Source organism: Peromyscus maniculatus, chromosome 1 (genome assembly GCF_049852395.1).
Source record: "Peromyscus maniculatus bairdii isolate BWxNUB_F1_BW_parent chromosome 1, HU_Pman_BW_mat_3.1, whole genome shotgun sequence".
NCBI lineage: Eukaryota > Metazoa > Chordata > Mammalia > Rodentia > Cricetidae > Peromyscus > Peromyscus maniculatus.
In genome coordinates, this window is record NC_134852.1 from 117,389,794 (window position 1) to 117,405,742 (window position 15,949).

At 42.0% G+C, this 15,949-nt stretch overlaps 1 protein-coding gene and 1 pseudogene across 1 annotated transcript; one reads left to right on the forward strand and one right to left on the reverse strand.

The window, feature by feature from the left end:
* The first annotated feature begins 503 nt into the window (after nt 1–503).
* LOC102911090 (synaptotagmin-9-like) overlaps nt 504–15,949 on the forward strand; it is a 68,064-nt pseudogene continuing 52,618 nt past the window's right edge.
* LOC102910767 (splicing factor U2AF 26 kDa subunit-like) lies at nt 4,425–8,276 on the reverse strand. Its single transcript, XM_015991287.2, has 2 exons — nt 8,212–8,276; nt 4,425–5,106 (listed from the first exon to the last, which is right to left on the reverse strand). The coding sequence occupies exons 1-2, from the start codon at nt 8,253–8,255 to the stop codon at nt 4,440–4,442; spliced, it is 711 nt and encodes a 236-aa protein (XP_015846773.1). The 5' UTR covers nt 8,256–8,276; the 3' UTR covers nt 4,425–4,439.

Here is a 15,949-nt window from a genome sequence, read left to right on the forward strand (position 1 = left end):
GCAAGGCAGGAAAACTCTAGCTACAATAGTATACTACATAAATAAAGTATTTCCTTGGCTTTGTTGTGTTTTGACTAAGTCTATAGCCTTCCTAAAACTCCCTCATTTATGCTCTCATTGCTTTTTCTTTTCACTGATGTTTCTTCTGGATAATCTGCTCCTCCCTTCCCAGAGTGTCCATCAATGTCTGAGGCAGATGGGAGAACTTTCCCTGCCCATCTCCCACCAGCTGCAACATTCAGGAGAGCAGGCCCTGCACCTCACCTAGGCAGCACAATAGAGCCAACCTATTGGCAGAGGTGTGGGTAAGCCAGCCTCAAAGTTGTGAGCATGGGCGAAAGAGCTGTGCCCTTTACTCATCTGCCTTGTGGTGGCATGCATGAAGGAGAAATGCTCCCATCAATGCTTGAGGCAGGTGGGAGAGCTGTCCCTGAGGTCATAAGAACAGGAGAGCTGACCTGCTCCTTATCAGCTGCAGTACTCTGGAGAGTGGCCCTTACACCATGCCTGAGCAACACAGTAGAGCTGGCCCTGAAAGTGGGTGTGGGAGAACCTATGCTGAGTATTTGAAAGCCAGAGAACTGACCATGCCCTTTGCTCATTGCTGCAAATGGTGAAGTAGCCATAGCAATCCTGGAGAGCCCACCCTAGTGATGAAGACAGGAGAGATCTGACCACCCCTGCAAGTACCAAGGGCCAGACCCAGGGTCATATTTTGGCCCACCCCATCTGTGATATGCTGGAGTATGGGGGTAGGGGCAGGGGTTCAGTCCTGTGGACCCAGAGCTTCAGGATCTCCATGACATAACACAGCAATGAGATGTCCAGGAAGAGTCCCAGTGAGGGCTCCATGTCTTTGGTACAGCAGAGACCAGGAGCCTAGAGTGATTCTTTTCCATCAATGCCTGCATGTAAAAATACATGAATCAAGGGGTTTACTTTGTGACTCACTGTGTCATACTGCAACTTCTGTGATGGGATTTTCCCCTTCCATTTTTCTTTTCTTTCTTGCTTTTTCCTGTTTTTCTCTTAAATTTTATTTTGTTTTATTTTAGGGTGATGAGGGATATGGGTAGGATCAGTTGGCATGATGTGAAAGACACAAAGAATAAAAAAATAAATTCTGGACTACATAGTTCCATGCAAGCCTAAGCTACATATCTAGACCCTGTCTCAAAACTTCAAAAGCAAAAACAAAAGAGAAATTGTAGATTCTACAAGCATTTTCTTCCAACTAAGTAAGTGGTAATATATTATAAGTAGATTTTCCCCACAATCAAATAATTTCTGGAGGGAGCAAGTACAAAGAGAAGGGAAGCACAATAGCCAAACACACGTGGTGACTGAGCCTTCCTCTTATGCAGACACTGAAGGCTTGGGTACAGCAGGCTTTGGAAGTGAGGCATTATAAACACAGGTGCTGCAGCCCAGCCATGAGTGCTTGCACCTGCAGCCCCAGTTAGCCTCGTTTGGCTGAGGCAGAGGGGGCAATGTTAGTGTGAAGAAGAGCTGGTTACACCCATGAAACAACACTTTGCAATTTTCTGTTGAGTGTGACAGGTACAAGTGATCATTCTGTGACAGCAATCTTGGGTTGCTACATGGGTGATTAGTGATCAGGGGCTATTTTAGGATGAATCAGGATGTTCAGCATGACAATATCTGAGCTATAAAAAAGAATAATTTCAAACATGTTTTGGGTCTGTAAATCCAATTTTCACATGATTATTTCATAAGGTAGTCTCAAGGAAAGGAAAACAAATGTGAATATGTGCTGTGCCTCTCCAACCAGTCACCAGTCCCTTAGAGACAACTCAGATGTCCCTGTCACTTTCCACTAGAGACACTATTTTAATTCAGGTTATTGACTGGCTATTTAGCATTTAGCTATTACCACCCTGAGCTAAAAACAAGAAAAAGTAACCTTTGGTACAGCCTTATTCTAGGTCTGTTGATGTGATTTCATGGGGCTTACTCCAGGCTGATGAAGGATCACACGTACAAGGCCTACATGAACTACAGAATGAGTTCAAGGTCAGCAAGAGAAACTTTTGAGAGCTTATCTCAAAGGAAAAAGAAAACAAGGATCTTAGAATTCAGTTAGAGGAGCATTTATGTAGCAGGTAGGAGGCCCTGAGTTCACTCCCTAGCACCACATAAAAAAGCAGTTAAATAACCAGCCATATCTGTAATGATTGCTTCTTCCTCCTTATGAGGACCACTTCAGATGAGACAGGACTTAAAGGGACATTAGAGAAACTTCTAACTCAAGCTTAGAGGTGAAGACTAGAGTCCATTAGCAAAGTCTAATGTGCTAATATCAGCATCTAACCTTCCTTAATTTATCTGTAATTTATGGTCGCTCATCTTTAATTTCTTTGTCAAAAGTGTTTCTTTCAGAAGTGAAGCCTCTTGGGGCCCAGAGAGATGGGTTAGCAGTTAAGAGCCCTTGCTGCTCTTTCAGAGGACAGGAATTTGGGTCCAGCACCCATATTGCATAGATGACAACAACCTGTAATTCTAGTTCAGATAAGGTGGTGTGACATCCTCTTCTGCTGGCATTTGTGGACCTTTAGAACATTTAGAAAGTGCATGAAAACCTTTAAAGCTCTTAGGTCACATGTTTGCAAGTTAATTTCCTCATACCAAGCATTAAGCAACAGAAAGATAAAAATAATTATTACTTAGCCAGAACCTGGAAACAACCTAGATGCCCGTCAACGGAAGAATGGATGAAAAAAAAAATGTGGTACATATACACAATGGAGTACTACTCAGCAGAGAAAAACAATGAAAGCATGAGATTTGCAGGCAAATGGATGGAACTAGAAAAAATCATCCTGAGTGAGGTAACCCAAACCCAGAAAGACAGTCATGGTATGTACTCACTCATAAGTGGATTCCAGATATAAAATAAAGAACAATCAGACCACAACCCAAAGAACCATGGAGGCTATATATATATAGCATGGAGGTCCCTAAGACGACTGTGGCTCATAATAAATTTCGGTTTTACTCAATTATTGAAAAAAAAAATAGCCAAATGAATGGAAACACATGAACTATGAACCAAAGGCTGAGGGGCCCCCAGCTGGATCAGGCCCTCTGAATAGGTGAGACAGTTGATTGGCTTGATCAGTTTGGGAGGCAACTAGGCAGTGGGACTGAGTCCTGTGCTCATTGCATGAGTTGGCTGTTTGAAACCTGGAGCTTATGCAGGGACACTTGGCTCAGTCTGGGAGGAAGGGACTGGACTTGCCTGGACTGAGTGAGTCTACCAGGTTGATTGCAGTCCTCGGGAGAGGATTTGCCCTGGAGGAGGTGGGAATGGGGGGTAGGCTGGGGGTAAGGGGAAGGCGTGGAAGGGGGGAGAACAGGGGAACCCGTGGCTGATATGTAGAACTGAATGGTATTGTAAAATAAAATAAAATGAATAAAGAAAAAACAAAACAAAAAGAAAAGAAAAAGAAAGTACCCACAGACATAAGCACTTCTCAAAATATAACAGCACACTGACATTCTAGGCACAAGTTTTCTGAAAGACAGATAGATAATGAGGTTATATTTCTGCTGTGTCTTGCTCTTCATTTAAGGCAAATCTCAATCCAAAGACAACTCAACCTGTGGAACCCAGACTTTAATATCCAACAGCCTGAGAGGCAGGAGCAGTTGACTGGGATTGGTAGAATTAAACCAGAATTATATAAGCAGAGGTCACTGGACAGAAATGACAAGAATAACAGCAAAGCCTGTGGGAAACTGAACTTCATTTTAAACTATGACTGCACTTGAAACAGTTCATCCTGAAGATGCAGAGATGTCAATTTGCCAGCCAAGGACTTCTCTGGGACTTCAGATCCTTATATCAAGATCAAATTGCTTACTAACAGGACAACAAAACTGGTAAGTTTTGAATCCCCATTCATTGGTTTTTCTGCTGCTGCTGTAATAAGCCAATCAAGCTAAATTAATAAATCCAGGTTTAATAAACAGAGCAAGAAATCCTAGGTGACCCTTGGGATGGCAGGAGAGGAATCATGTGCCAAATAGAGCTACCAGGTCTTAAGTAGCCCCTATGGGAAGAGCTGACCCTTGACAGGCTTTCAGGAGGGATGGGCTGTTGCTTGGTAAGCTCTTTGAAAGGGGCAGGGTCTGGGGAGAGAGAGATTGGTGTACTACCTAATCATCCCAGATTCTTTGTGTATATGGATCAGGGGCTGGGGTAGAGCTTCCACCAGAACAAAAACACCAGACTAAAGTTCACAGGAAGACCCTGAACCCTGTATTTGATAAGGTTTTTTTTCTTATTTTATCACTACAAATTTTATTCAGACTCATCTTTTTTGGTTGTTAATAAAAAAACAACTCCCAATATGAACTGGCTTGTCAACCAACTACAACAACACTGTCTAGCAGACATACGGTATAAATAGCTGGACTCAGAATCTCTCATCTCTCTTGAGGTATCTGGAATGCCTACTGTCATACTCTTGTCCTCCACCTCCTCTGCTGCCACCATGCCTAATGTCTCTGGATGGAGAACGCCTTTCCCAGGATCGGGACCTGGATCTATGCTTCTTGCACTGGCACCAAGACAGCTTCCTTTTGAGCTCTCTTGAGATTGGCTTCAGATGCATGAAGTTGCAGAAGCCCATTCTTGTGCACTCTCCCATCTCATATTGGCGGCAGCAGGCTTCCCTGAAGTCAGTCACTGGGGACAGCTCTGAATGGATTGGCTGCCCATTAAACCAGCGGTTATTCAAGTCCATCACAGCTCTCTCTGCATCCTCCTCATAACGAAACTTGACATACACATTCCCCACCAGGTGGTCTCCTAGGTTGTCACAGACGTCCATCTCTTCAACCTGTCCATACTTTTCTTCCATCTCAGTGAAGACTTCCTCAAAGAACTCATCATAGTGCTCCTGCATCTCCAAGTCACTCATAGTGCAGGGCAAACCATCAGCAGACTGGGCAGAGTTTTGAGGGTTATGGTAAATGTTCAAGAGGGCAATGGTCTGGCTAAAGGTTGGTTTATTGTGCAACCGCGAACATTTATCTCCATGACGGCATGCTCCAGTTTTGAAATAAAATGAACAGTTGACTCTGTAAGGAAATAAGAACTGATTATTTCTGGGAAGATATGGCAGAAACATCATTAACCCAATCCTATTTCCCAGCTACTTGTCTTCCAATCACAGAAGTTTAGCAGCTCTTGATGGCTGTGTTTTCTCTTACAGGAAGTACGTTAGAGGTTGTAACTCCAGCCCCCTACAGAAGTGTTCTAATTCTAACCTGCTTCCTGCTACTCTAAACCCCTTCTCCTTTTAATAAATTCTTTGCTTTTTTTTTTTTAAGAGTGCCACATTCTCTGGGTCCTGGATGTCACCTATAAAATAAGGACAATGCCAATGAGGCATTCTTCTAAGAACTGAAATGTATATTCTTATTCTCAGGCCTAAGTCCTGTCAGTATCTAAAGAAAACAAAAAGCAAAGTCCAGGTTCTCTCCAAACTCACATTCAGAGAGGAAATTTCCAAACTGGTCTGAAGCAAGTAGGTCTCTGGGAAACCTCATTGCAGACATACTATTTGGAGACCCAGCTTGCCTTAGAAACCACACAGCAGTACATGTCTGCCACAGAGCCTCTTTAGCAGTGCTCATATACTTCATGGAACCACAGCCATGCAAACCATCAGGTGCTGGGTGGTCTGTAAGATCTGTGATATGAACTGTTACCTGATGCAGCTTCCCTATTCAGTTGTCAGCTGCAGAGGGAGGAATGCTGTCCCACAGACACTTTTAGCAAGAGCCACAAGCTTAGGTCCTCACCCTGAGGGAAAGACTGAAGGTCTCAATCTCAGTGAAATCTGGTGGACCATGAAGACCAGTTATCCTCTAGTTCTGAGCAGACAGGAACAAATACAGCAAAGTCTGAGTTTATAAGGAGAGGAAAATGATTGCCAGTGACCTCCTTACTTCATGCAACCTAACTGGATTAGACAATATCTCTTTAGAAAATCAACTGAAAATAAAGAGCTTGTTGGACAAACGTCTGGCTGAAAATACACAAGGGTTCCACATGAAACTTCTCAGTCCTGCACTTCCAGCAAACACTTTTGCTTCAGTCAATAAATTATCTAAGTTACTAAAATGAAACTACAAGGAAGTTCAATGGTGGTGGTCTTTAATCCCAGCACTTAGGAGGCAGTGGTAGGTAGATCTCTGAGTTAGAGGTTTGCCTGGCCTACAAATTGGGTTCCAGGACAGCCAGGACTACACGGAGAAACCCTGTCTTGGGGTGTAGGTAGTACAAGAGAAAGGGGTGATTTCTGTCAGACAAGCTGAATATAGAAAAATGTCATGACTTATAATATCACAGCTAAATATTTTATTGGAAAAGACCCAAATTTTACTTCTTAAAAGACCCAAAAGTTAATAGGCACCCCATGTTCCTGTTATAAATGATTGTTTCTGCTGAAATAGAGTAAGTACCTAGATTTCAAAACAAAACAAAACAAAAATCTGAATTGCTTGCTGAGATACCACTTCACTACACAGATACGTACACAGGGCCAGAACTACTATATCGTTGGTTCTTTAATTCCCAGCCTTTAGGCATTTATGAATGGAAGCTCTCATGTCACAACTGGCATGCACATTTGATTATATTCTAGGCCATCTTCTCTGTGACCTCAGCATTTAGGAAATTCACTCTTCCACAGCACCAAACAAATTTGCAAATACTTATTTATTGAGACGGAGTCTCCATATAGTTCTGGCTGTCCTGTAACCTGCTATCTAGACCAGACTGGCCTCTAACTCAAAGAGATCCATGTGTCTCTACCTCCGAAGTGCTTAGATACATGGCATGTACCAACACACCTGGCTTTGAATGTTTATTTTATAGTACTTCAAAAGTTTTATTTTAAATTATGTATTTGTGGCTGGGTAGTGGTGGCACATGTATTTAAACCTAGCACTCAGGAAACAGTCAAGGCCAGTCTCTCAGTTCAAGGCCAGTTTGGTTTATAGAGAGAGTTCCAGAACAGCCAGGGCTGTGAAGAGAAACCCTGTCTCAAAAAACAAAAAGTATATGTGGAGGTGGATGTGCATTCCTGAGTGCAGGTGCCTGTGGTAGCTAGAGACAAAGGATCTCCACAGATCTGGAGTTATAGGTGGTTCTGAGACATGAGATTGTATCATATGGATTTGGAGAACCAAACTCCTGGCCTCTGCAAGAGCAGTTCACACTCTGAACCACTGAACTGTATTTTAGTCATCCTGAACACAACCCATACAGCCCTCCTCCATGACCACTGAGAACCCAAATTTTATCCCATCTGATTCTCTAAAATGTCCCAGTAAAATGTCTCTACAGTGACTGCTGATTTGGGCATGAGATTTTTAGAAATATTCCCTCTTTCAAACAGAGCAGACTATTTGCATAATGGTGACTGATCAGACAGCCTCCATCCTGAATAGTAGAACATTTTCAACAGTGAGAATGTGGCACCAAAAGTGTTATCTATTGCAAACACAGAGGCTTTCCATCACGGATATCTGTATAACCTTATAAGAGGTTCAGGAACACCAAGATGGTGACAACTTACTTAGAGCAGATTAAGCCAGACATTTAATCTTTCGGTTTTCAAAGGAAGAATTATTCTTCAAAGCCTCTGAAGACATTTCCTTGAGACTAAACTTCAGTCAGCACACTGGAACTTAGTATATGCCACGGTGGCATACAAATACAAGCGAATTAATGTTATTTTTTTCTCTTACCCTATGCAAACCTTATTTTAAAAAGAGGAGCAGGCCCGCCAAGGCTTAGGTAGGCAAGAGCTTTATTTCTTCCACACCACTCCCTGTGATCAGCTCCAGAGACTGAGTTTTAGGGAGGATGGTGCCAAGGCACTTGACAGGACACTCAAAGCCCTAAGTTGCAAGAAATGCCACAGAAGCCAGGGTATCAGTGACAGCGTGGTGTGGAGCAGAGTCCCAAGGGGAACCTGGTGTGGAACCCCATGGAGCACGAGGCCCTGCCCCAGCCACCCCCTAGGTCCTACCGCCCAGCCCAGGAGGCAGCTAAGCCCAGATGGCCTCCAGGGCATTCCCACCCACCACACCTGGACACAGCCTTCTCTCGCCTGGGTCCGCACTGGTTGCCAATCGCCACCCCGGCCCAAGCCCTGGTAGGCTGCCCCTCACTTGTCTTTCTCGGTGCCGAAGATGGAAGCCAAGTATTCTGCCATTTCCAGGGGACGGATCCAGTAAAGCAGCCAGCGCCACAGACTTTGTTGAGGTACTCAGAAGACCTCGCCAGTTAAGAAGACACTGTACACGCCTATGTAGTGATGCGTCCAATTGGGAGAGGTGCTACCTGTGCGGGGGGCGGGACGAAGAACTCGCAGAGGCTTTGCCCTCTGACCCTGATGCTTGCATACTCCGTGTCCCCGAGGTTCCCGCGAGCTGCCTGGTGCCTGGGCTGTGAACTGCGGCTCCAGGCATGCTCAGTGCCCTGGTTTCCCCGTTCCTGCTCTGGGACCTCGCCTTCGACCCTTGCTGGTCCTCAGGCTCCAGGCCTCTCACTGTAGACAAGGACCCCTACTCGGCCTCCTGGAGGGATTTAAACCTATAACATCCCCACAGTTACCAGCTCACCTTCAAGTTAACAGCTTTCCAGGTAGAGCCTAATCCTGTTGTCTCCAGCTGAGACCCAGGCAGAGGGATCATCTTGGTTTGATGACCTTATGTATTTTCTCCGGCTATAGAGCCTCTTCCACCCGAGGGTGAACCATTGAAGAGGGAAGGAAGGCTGCTGGATTGTGGGAAGCTGAGGTCTCCATACAGGCTCTCACGAATTAACATGGTTACTGGAGCCAGATGAGGAGATGAGGTGTTTTTACTTCCTGTTCCCTACAATGACCTTGAAGCTCGGAAGCTTCACTTCTCTGTGTATGACTTTGATAGGTTCTCTCACCATGACTTGATTGGCCAAGTAGTGGTGGACCACTTCGACTTAGCTGATTTTCCCAGGGACAGCATCATTTGGAAGGATATTGAGTAAGTCAGCAATGCGAGCCTAACATTTCTTCATTTGGTGTAAAGGGGTTGCTGTTTAGTTTTCACTGAAACAGACTGCTTACACATTATGTTATTTGAGAGCAAACTATAAAAGTCACAATGATACTTTTCTGTTTTTTAAAGAATCTCTTTACGTTCTGGAGGGATAGATTTTTAACATTGATTTTGATATATACAAGAAAAGTTTGCTAAATTATTAAGGAATCCCTTTTTCTCTTTCTTAGCTCTTCTCTATCAATCCTTACAACATTTTCTTCAGAGATATCTCAAGTTGTACTAACTGGGTCCTGGCCTCCTATTCACTGTATTCTACAGCAGAAAGTCTATTGCCTGAATCGACACAGTATCAAGGCTATGACTGGGTTCTCCTATTGACTCAACAGTGATTCCAGGATCATTTCCTCATTTTTAACCTTGAGCCTGGGAATGGTTGAGAAGACCCCTATGGTGATATTTTAATTGTGCTGAAATGTGATTTTATTTGTATATTAACAAATAAAGTTTGCCTGCAGATCAGAGGTCACTATCGAACCAGGAATAGAAGTCAGATGGTGGTAGCCCACGCCCTTAATCGGATCACATGGCAGGCAGAGTCTCTGTGTGGTCAAGGACACAGCCAAGCATGGTGACCCTTGATTTTTTAATCCCAGTACCAACCATAGAGACCTGGAGGTCTGTATAGACTGGAAGTGAGGAGGAAGTCATGTGGTTGGGTTTAAAGCCAATGAGAAAGCAGAACAGAAAGGCAATAAAAAGACAAGTCACACAGGAAGAAGGTCTCTCTCTCAGGGGAAGGAAGACAGTGAGTAGTAAGCTAAAGGCAGCTGTGGCTTTTGCTCTGATCTCTTAGGCTTTAACTCTGTATTTGGCTCTGTGTTTCTTATTTAATAAGACAGCTTAGAATTTCATCTACAGACTTCGAATTGTAATTTCAAACATAAAACTCATCAATTAAAATTATAATGAAGTCAGAAAAGAGGACAGAAGGACATGTCTCATGTCATACTTGGGGAGAAGGCAGAGAGTCTATGTAGCCATGTTTACATTCCACACATGGGATACCATGGGATGCTTTTCCTCCATTTACATTCTTGTCACTCCCTGCTGAGCCTGCCTGAAGCTCCAGGCTGAGCAAAACAGGACTTTCTTAGGGAACTGATACTTTCAAGTTGCCTGTTGAGATTCCCTGAGGCTACTCTTAGTGCCTTTTCTTGAGTCCAGTGTTGCCCTCTTCACCTTGGGATCCAGAGGGACCAAAATCTGCTTCTGGATTCCTTTTCCCAGCCATTGTTCTGCTGCACTGCACCTTCACATGGCATGGTTTGCCAATCACTCTTATTCCAGAATGCACCTTAACATCTAAAAAAGCAAAAATTTCCATTGGTTCAGTTTTCTCTGATACTTGATTTTTACATAATTTTTAGAGCTGCATTGTCAAACAAAAATTCTTTGTTTTAGGATCTTAAACTATCAATATATTACAAGAACTAGATCGCAGGAAAATACAGATTTTTAAAAGTTAGAATTTTCTCCCTTTCATTTTCAATTTGTCTTAACCATACACTGATACAATTTGTAGTCTTCCCTGGGACTCTGAATCCTCAAATTCAACTGAAAATATTTTTGAAATGCATTTGTATAGCACTGACATGGCATAACGTGTTATGTCCTAGAGGGATTGGGTAGAGCATTTGCCTAGCATGAGCAAATGATCTTGTCTGATTTTGGAGTGTGTGAAGTCTATGGGGCAGTTTTAATAAAGTTCACATCTTTGCAATCACAGTGTTCTTTCCATTTATGTAGTCTTTATTTGAAGCCTTGCCTTCAGGACTTGTGATTTTTCTACATAAAGTTCTTGCCAGACTCTTGTTGGATTTGTTGATAGCTACCCATTTTTGTTACCTCAAGTGATAAACTCTAAAGTAGCATTTTGTGACCTATTACAGGTATATGTGTGAAATTTTGTATTTTTCTCTTGTGAAATTCAATTCTTATAGGTGCTTCTGAATTTTCTCTGTAAATAATCAGTCATGTATGAATTATGATGGTTTTGCTGCTTTCTGGTCTGTACCTTTTATTTCTTAGTCTTTTTGGTTTTGTTGTTGTTGCTTAATGTACAAACTAGGATATCCAGTAGGGTTTGAACTAGTAAATATGGGGGCGGGCATCTTTGACTTGTTGCATATTTTAGATAGAATGTCTTTACATTCCTGTAGAGTATGATTTTTTTGCTAGAGGTATTGTGTGGGCACCTTCAACATATTCAGGAGGCATTCCTCTGCCAAATATGGTATCTCACACTGTCAATTCCAGCACTCAAGAAACCGAAGCAAGAGAATTACAAATTTGAGGCCAATGAGCTGCATAGTTAAACCTTGTCTCAAATAAAAAAGTCTATCTTTGTTCCTAGTGGACTGAGTTACATCATGAAAGGTTGTCCCTTTCTCAAATGCTATAACTATATACTCTATTATAACAACTATATTAATCTACTATGATGGTCAATTATATTGATCAGTTTTCTAATTTTTACTCAATCCTATATTCCTAGATTAATCCAAACTTGTTTTTTGTTTTGTTTTGTTTTGTTTTTGTTTTTCGAGACAGGGTTTCTCTGTGTTACTTTGCACCTGTCCTGGAACTCACTCTGTAGCCCAGGCTGGCCTCGAACTCACAGAGATCCACCTACCTCTGCCTCTCAAGTGCTGGGATTAAAGGCGTGCACCACCACTGCCCAGCTTCCCAAACTTGCTTTGATGTGTTACATTTTCTGTATGTTGCTGAGTTCAGTTTGCTGATGTGTTGTGCATTGAAACATGTGACTGGTACATGGAGTTCTCATGTGCTGTTCTTGTTTGCTCTGAAAGCAAGGTGGTTTTTACTTCATCACCTTAGTTGGAGGACTATTTTGGATCTTCCATTCATTCCTGCTTGGTGCCCCTGGAGGCCTCAGGTTTTTATTTCTCTCTCTCTCTCCATGCTGTAAAAACTCCCTTGGTGTTTGGCTTCTCCCGAGGTTCAGACAACAAAGAAGTGAGGAGAGGGAAACTGGGATGTCTGTTTCTTGGAAAGTCTGTGGACTGGCCATAACCTCCAGTCAAACCCAACACTCCCAAAAGTGTCTTTGTTTTGAGGTTATTCTTTGAAGGCTACTTTTCTGGGAATAAAATTTAGGTGACTAAAACTCTCTGTTACTTTGATTTGGGGGATGTGAGCTAATCATTCCATTGTTTCCTAACTTCCTTTTTAAAGTCAATATTTAGTGTGCCATTTACTACTGTGTATGTCAGTTTTCCCTTTTATTGATCTCTAGATCTTCCTTTCCTTCTTAGTGTTCTATACTTTAATTACAATATTGCTATTAGGCATTTCTTTTTGTTTATCTTGATCAGGATTTAGTCCTGAATATGAGTATCTTTTCTCTAATTAATTCTGGAAAATTCTTAGCCATTTATTTTTTCCCATTATTTGACATTTTTGTACTTTTTAAATTTATTTGATCATCTCATTCCCCCTCAATATACTTTCCATTTCTTTTATACATTCACATGCATACACATACATACATGCATAGCTATGTATACATTTATAAGTGTATGCATATATGTATGTATGTATTTTATATGTAGTTGCTTTTGTATTTTATTCCTTGTGGCTACAGTTGAGATTTGAGCATCTCTGGCTCTTTTGCTTGGCATTTCTATTGGCTAATGACTCATCAGGTCTTACTGCCTATTTTATTTGTTTTATTTATTAATTTTGCTATGAAATTATCTGGCTTGAAACTTTATAAAAATGTGTGCATTTAAAATACATTCCTCCAACCATGATTTGAGATTGAGTCTATAAGATGTAAAAGTGAACAGTTTAAAAAAAAAATCCTGAGCTTTAGAGATTTGGGCGGTTGGCAGTATGTGCTATTGGTTGGAAACTGGTTACAGAGATGCTTTTTTCCCCTCCTTTTTCTAGGTTAAGTCCAAGACAGGATGTATCCCCACTATCTACCTGTTTCACTCATCTTTTAACAATGTGACCTGGGCTTTGGGAATCTAGCTTTAAGCAGGACTGTCTCACGGTCCTTTGAATACCAGGAGCTAAACAGTAGAGCACATTCCCCTCTTTCCAACCCCAGCTCCAGGGCTTACTTACTCGGTGGATTCATAGTTATTGTTTCTGGTCACTGAAAAAATTCTATTTCTGCTTCATTAGCTGTGCTGCACACTTAGAAGAATTTTGTAAGCTAGTGTTACTTCTTATCTGGAGGGGTTTCTGTGAATACTTACCTTAATGCTGGAAACTGCTGTGATGCTTGAAGCTTCTTTAAAAAAAGGGGGGGGGCTGGAGAGATGGCTCAGAGGTTAAGAGCACTGGCTGCTCTTCCAGGGGTCCTGAGTTCAAGTCCCAGCAACCACATGGTGGCTCACAACCATCTGTAATGTGATCTGGTGCCCTCTTCTGGCCTGCAGTCATACATGCAGACAGAACACTGTATATGTAATAAATAAATGTTTAAAAAAAAACAAAAAAACCTTATTTTTACTTACAGTAACTGAACACCATCTATTTATTATGTTTGCTTTGTCATCTAATAGAACTCTACAAATCCTACAATTTAAACTCTTCATTTGGCAGATGAACCTCAGATGGATGCCCCATTAAGAGATTCAGCCAGGGATTCATAGCTGAGTGTCAGCTGAGTGTGGATTAGGATTTCTTTACAGAAGTCACTCTGTTTAGTTCACATGATGGGATATGTTGGTTTACCTCTCTGTCCTCTTCGCCTGCTACTCCTACCAAGCTCTTATGCCCCATCTATAAGCTAAACTTTCTGTGTCCCAGATTGGGAAAAGTCTCTGATATTTGCTTTCCATGTCACTTTGTACTACCATTACATACACTGTTTTCTTCTGTGTGTTTGTTCAGTTTTATTTCTTTCCTGGCCGACTGTGCTGTTAAATGCAAAAGCCAGGTTTAACTTGTTTCTGACTAGCACCACACCTCCAGAATAGTGTCTAAAAATAAGATATATAAGTTTACTTTCATGAGATAGGATCTCACTTTGTAGAGCAGGCTAGCCTAGCACTGGCAATCCCCTGCATTGGCCTCCTGAGAATTGTGATTGCAGATGTGTACCACATGATAATTCAAGTCTATCTTTTATCTTATTAAGATAGTGAATAAAATGAAGTTCCCATGAAGGACTCATTTGGTGAGGCTCTAGGGATACTGGACTTGAAGGTGTTATGTAGTGGTAAACCCATGAACCAATTAATCTCTGTTAAGTTTTATTCCTCTGGAAAGAGTGTGAACTTTATAAATACTCACATTGAAATAAAATTTAATCTTCATAATTTCCTGGGGAGAAATAAAATTGAAATTATTGAGTGCAAAAATGATGGGTTTTGCTCTCAGCCATGGAAACCAGAGCAGTAATAATATAATGGACATTGGTGGAGATTTTTCTTAGTCAAGAGAGAGAGGACAGTTCCTGGCAGGAGGTCAACATTTCAGAAAGCCTGAGTTTGGTGCTCATCAGGAACACTGACTACAGGCCCATGCACTTGACATTTATTAGTGGCTCCAGAGCAAATAGGCCCAAGACACATCAGAAATCTCTTTCTTGGTGGTCTGCTTCTTGGCTGGTAGCTCAGAGGCTTTCTGTAGTCCTCAGACTCTTCCTGAGAGAGAGTGTTACAGTTTCTCTCCTGGTGACAGTAGAAGTTAGGAGAACCCCTTTCTGCCAGCATGGATAGATTGTGTTCAGAAAGGGACATAGTACAACATAGGCCATTAAAAAAAATTAATACTTTAAAGCCTATGTTTCCATTAAATTTTACTTACAAAGCTATTTCCAGCAATTTGTAGTAGCCAATTTGGGAATTCCCCTATATTTTCCATGAGCATCAGACCATTTACAGATTGAAAGAGGTAAGTATGTAATTCTGCCCAGATAGGAAAGGATGTAAGGGATGTCTAGTGTGTGTGTTCTGCATGGTTGAATACAGATGAAGTGGGCACACTCTATAATCAGAGCTTGCTAGGTGAAATGTATATCATCCCATTGTTTTGCAAGTCACAAGCAATGATCATATGATTTCACAACTGTGTCATATCTAAGGGTATGCTGGTAGATAGTGTCACCGGGCTGGAGGGTGAGGCCCAGGGGAGTATAGCTGACAAGTAGCATTTACTGATTCTTGTGTTGGAATTACTGCCAGCAAACCTGATTTCAGTTTGCCAGTGTAACCTCACTGAAGGCAAAGTTGGGTGAAGATGTTGGCAAATGGCTTTTCTAGCTGGTTCCAGCTGATAACATCAGCTCAGGATATCACCACGTGTGGGACTAAACATCCTAAGGACTCCTTGGTTCACTAATGCTAAAGACTGGAAAGTCCTATAGAAAGCCCCGGTTTGTACTCTCTGCTCAGGAAGCCAAGTTCCATCTAAGTGCTTCCCGGGAATCTGGCTTTTGTAGCTGTAAATTTTCTCAGGTCCCATCCGGCCCCACAGTTGCTCAGCTGCTTATAAAATAATCATTCAGAGACTTAACATTAATTAACAATTGTATATTCTATTACAGGCTGCTTGCTAGCTAGCTCTTTTATCTTAAATTAACCCATTTCTATTTATCTATGTTTTTCCATGTGGCCGTGGCATTACTGGTCTGCTGGCATCTTGCTTCTTCTTGGTCAGTGGCTGGTGTCTCCCCTTATTCTCCTTTCTCCTCTCACTATCTCTCTTTGATTTTCTCACCTGGCTCTACCCTGCCCAACCATAGGCCAATGCAGCTTTATTTATTAGCCAATGGGAGTAACAGATATTCACAGCATACAGAAAGACATCCCACAGCATTTCCATTTTT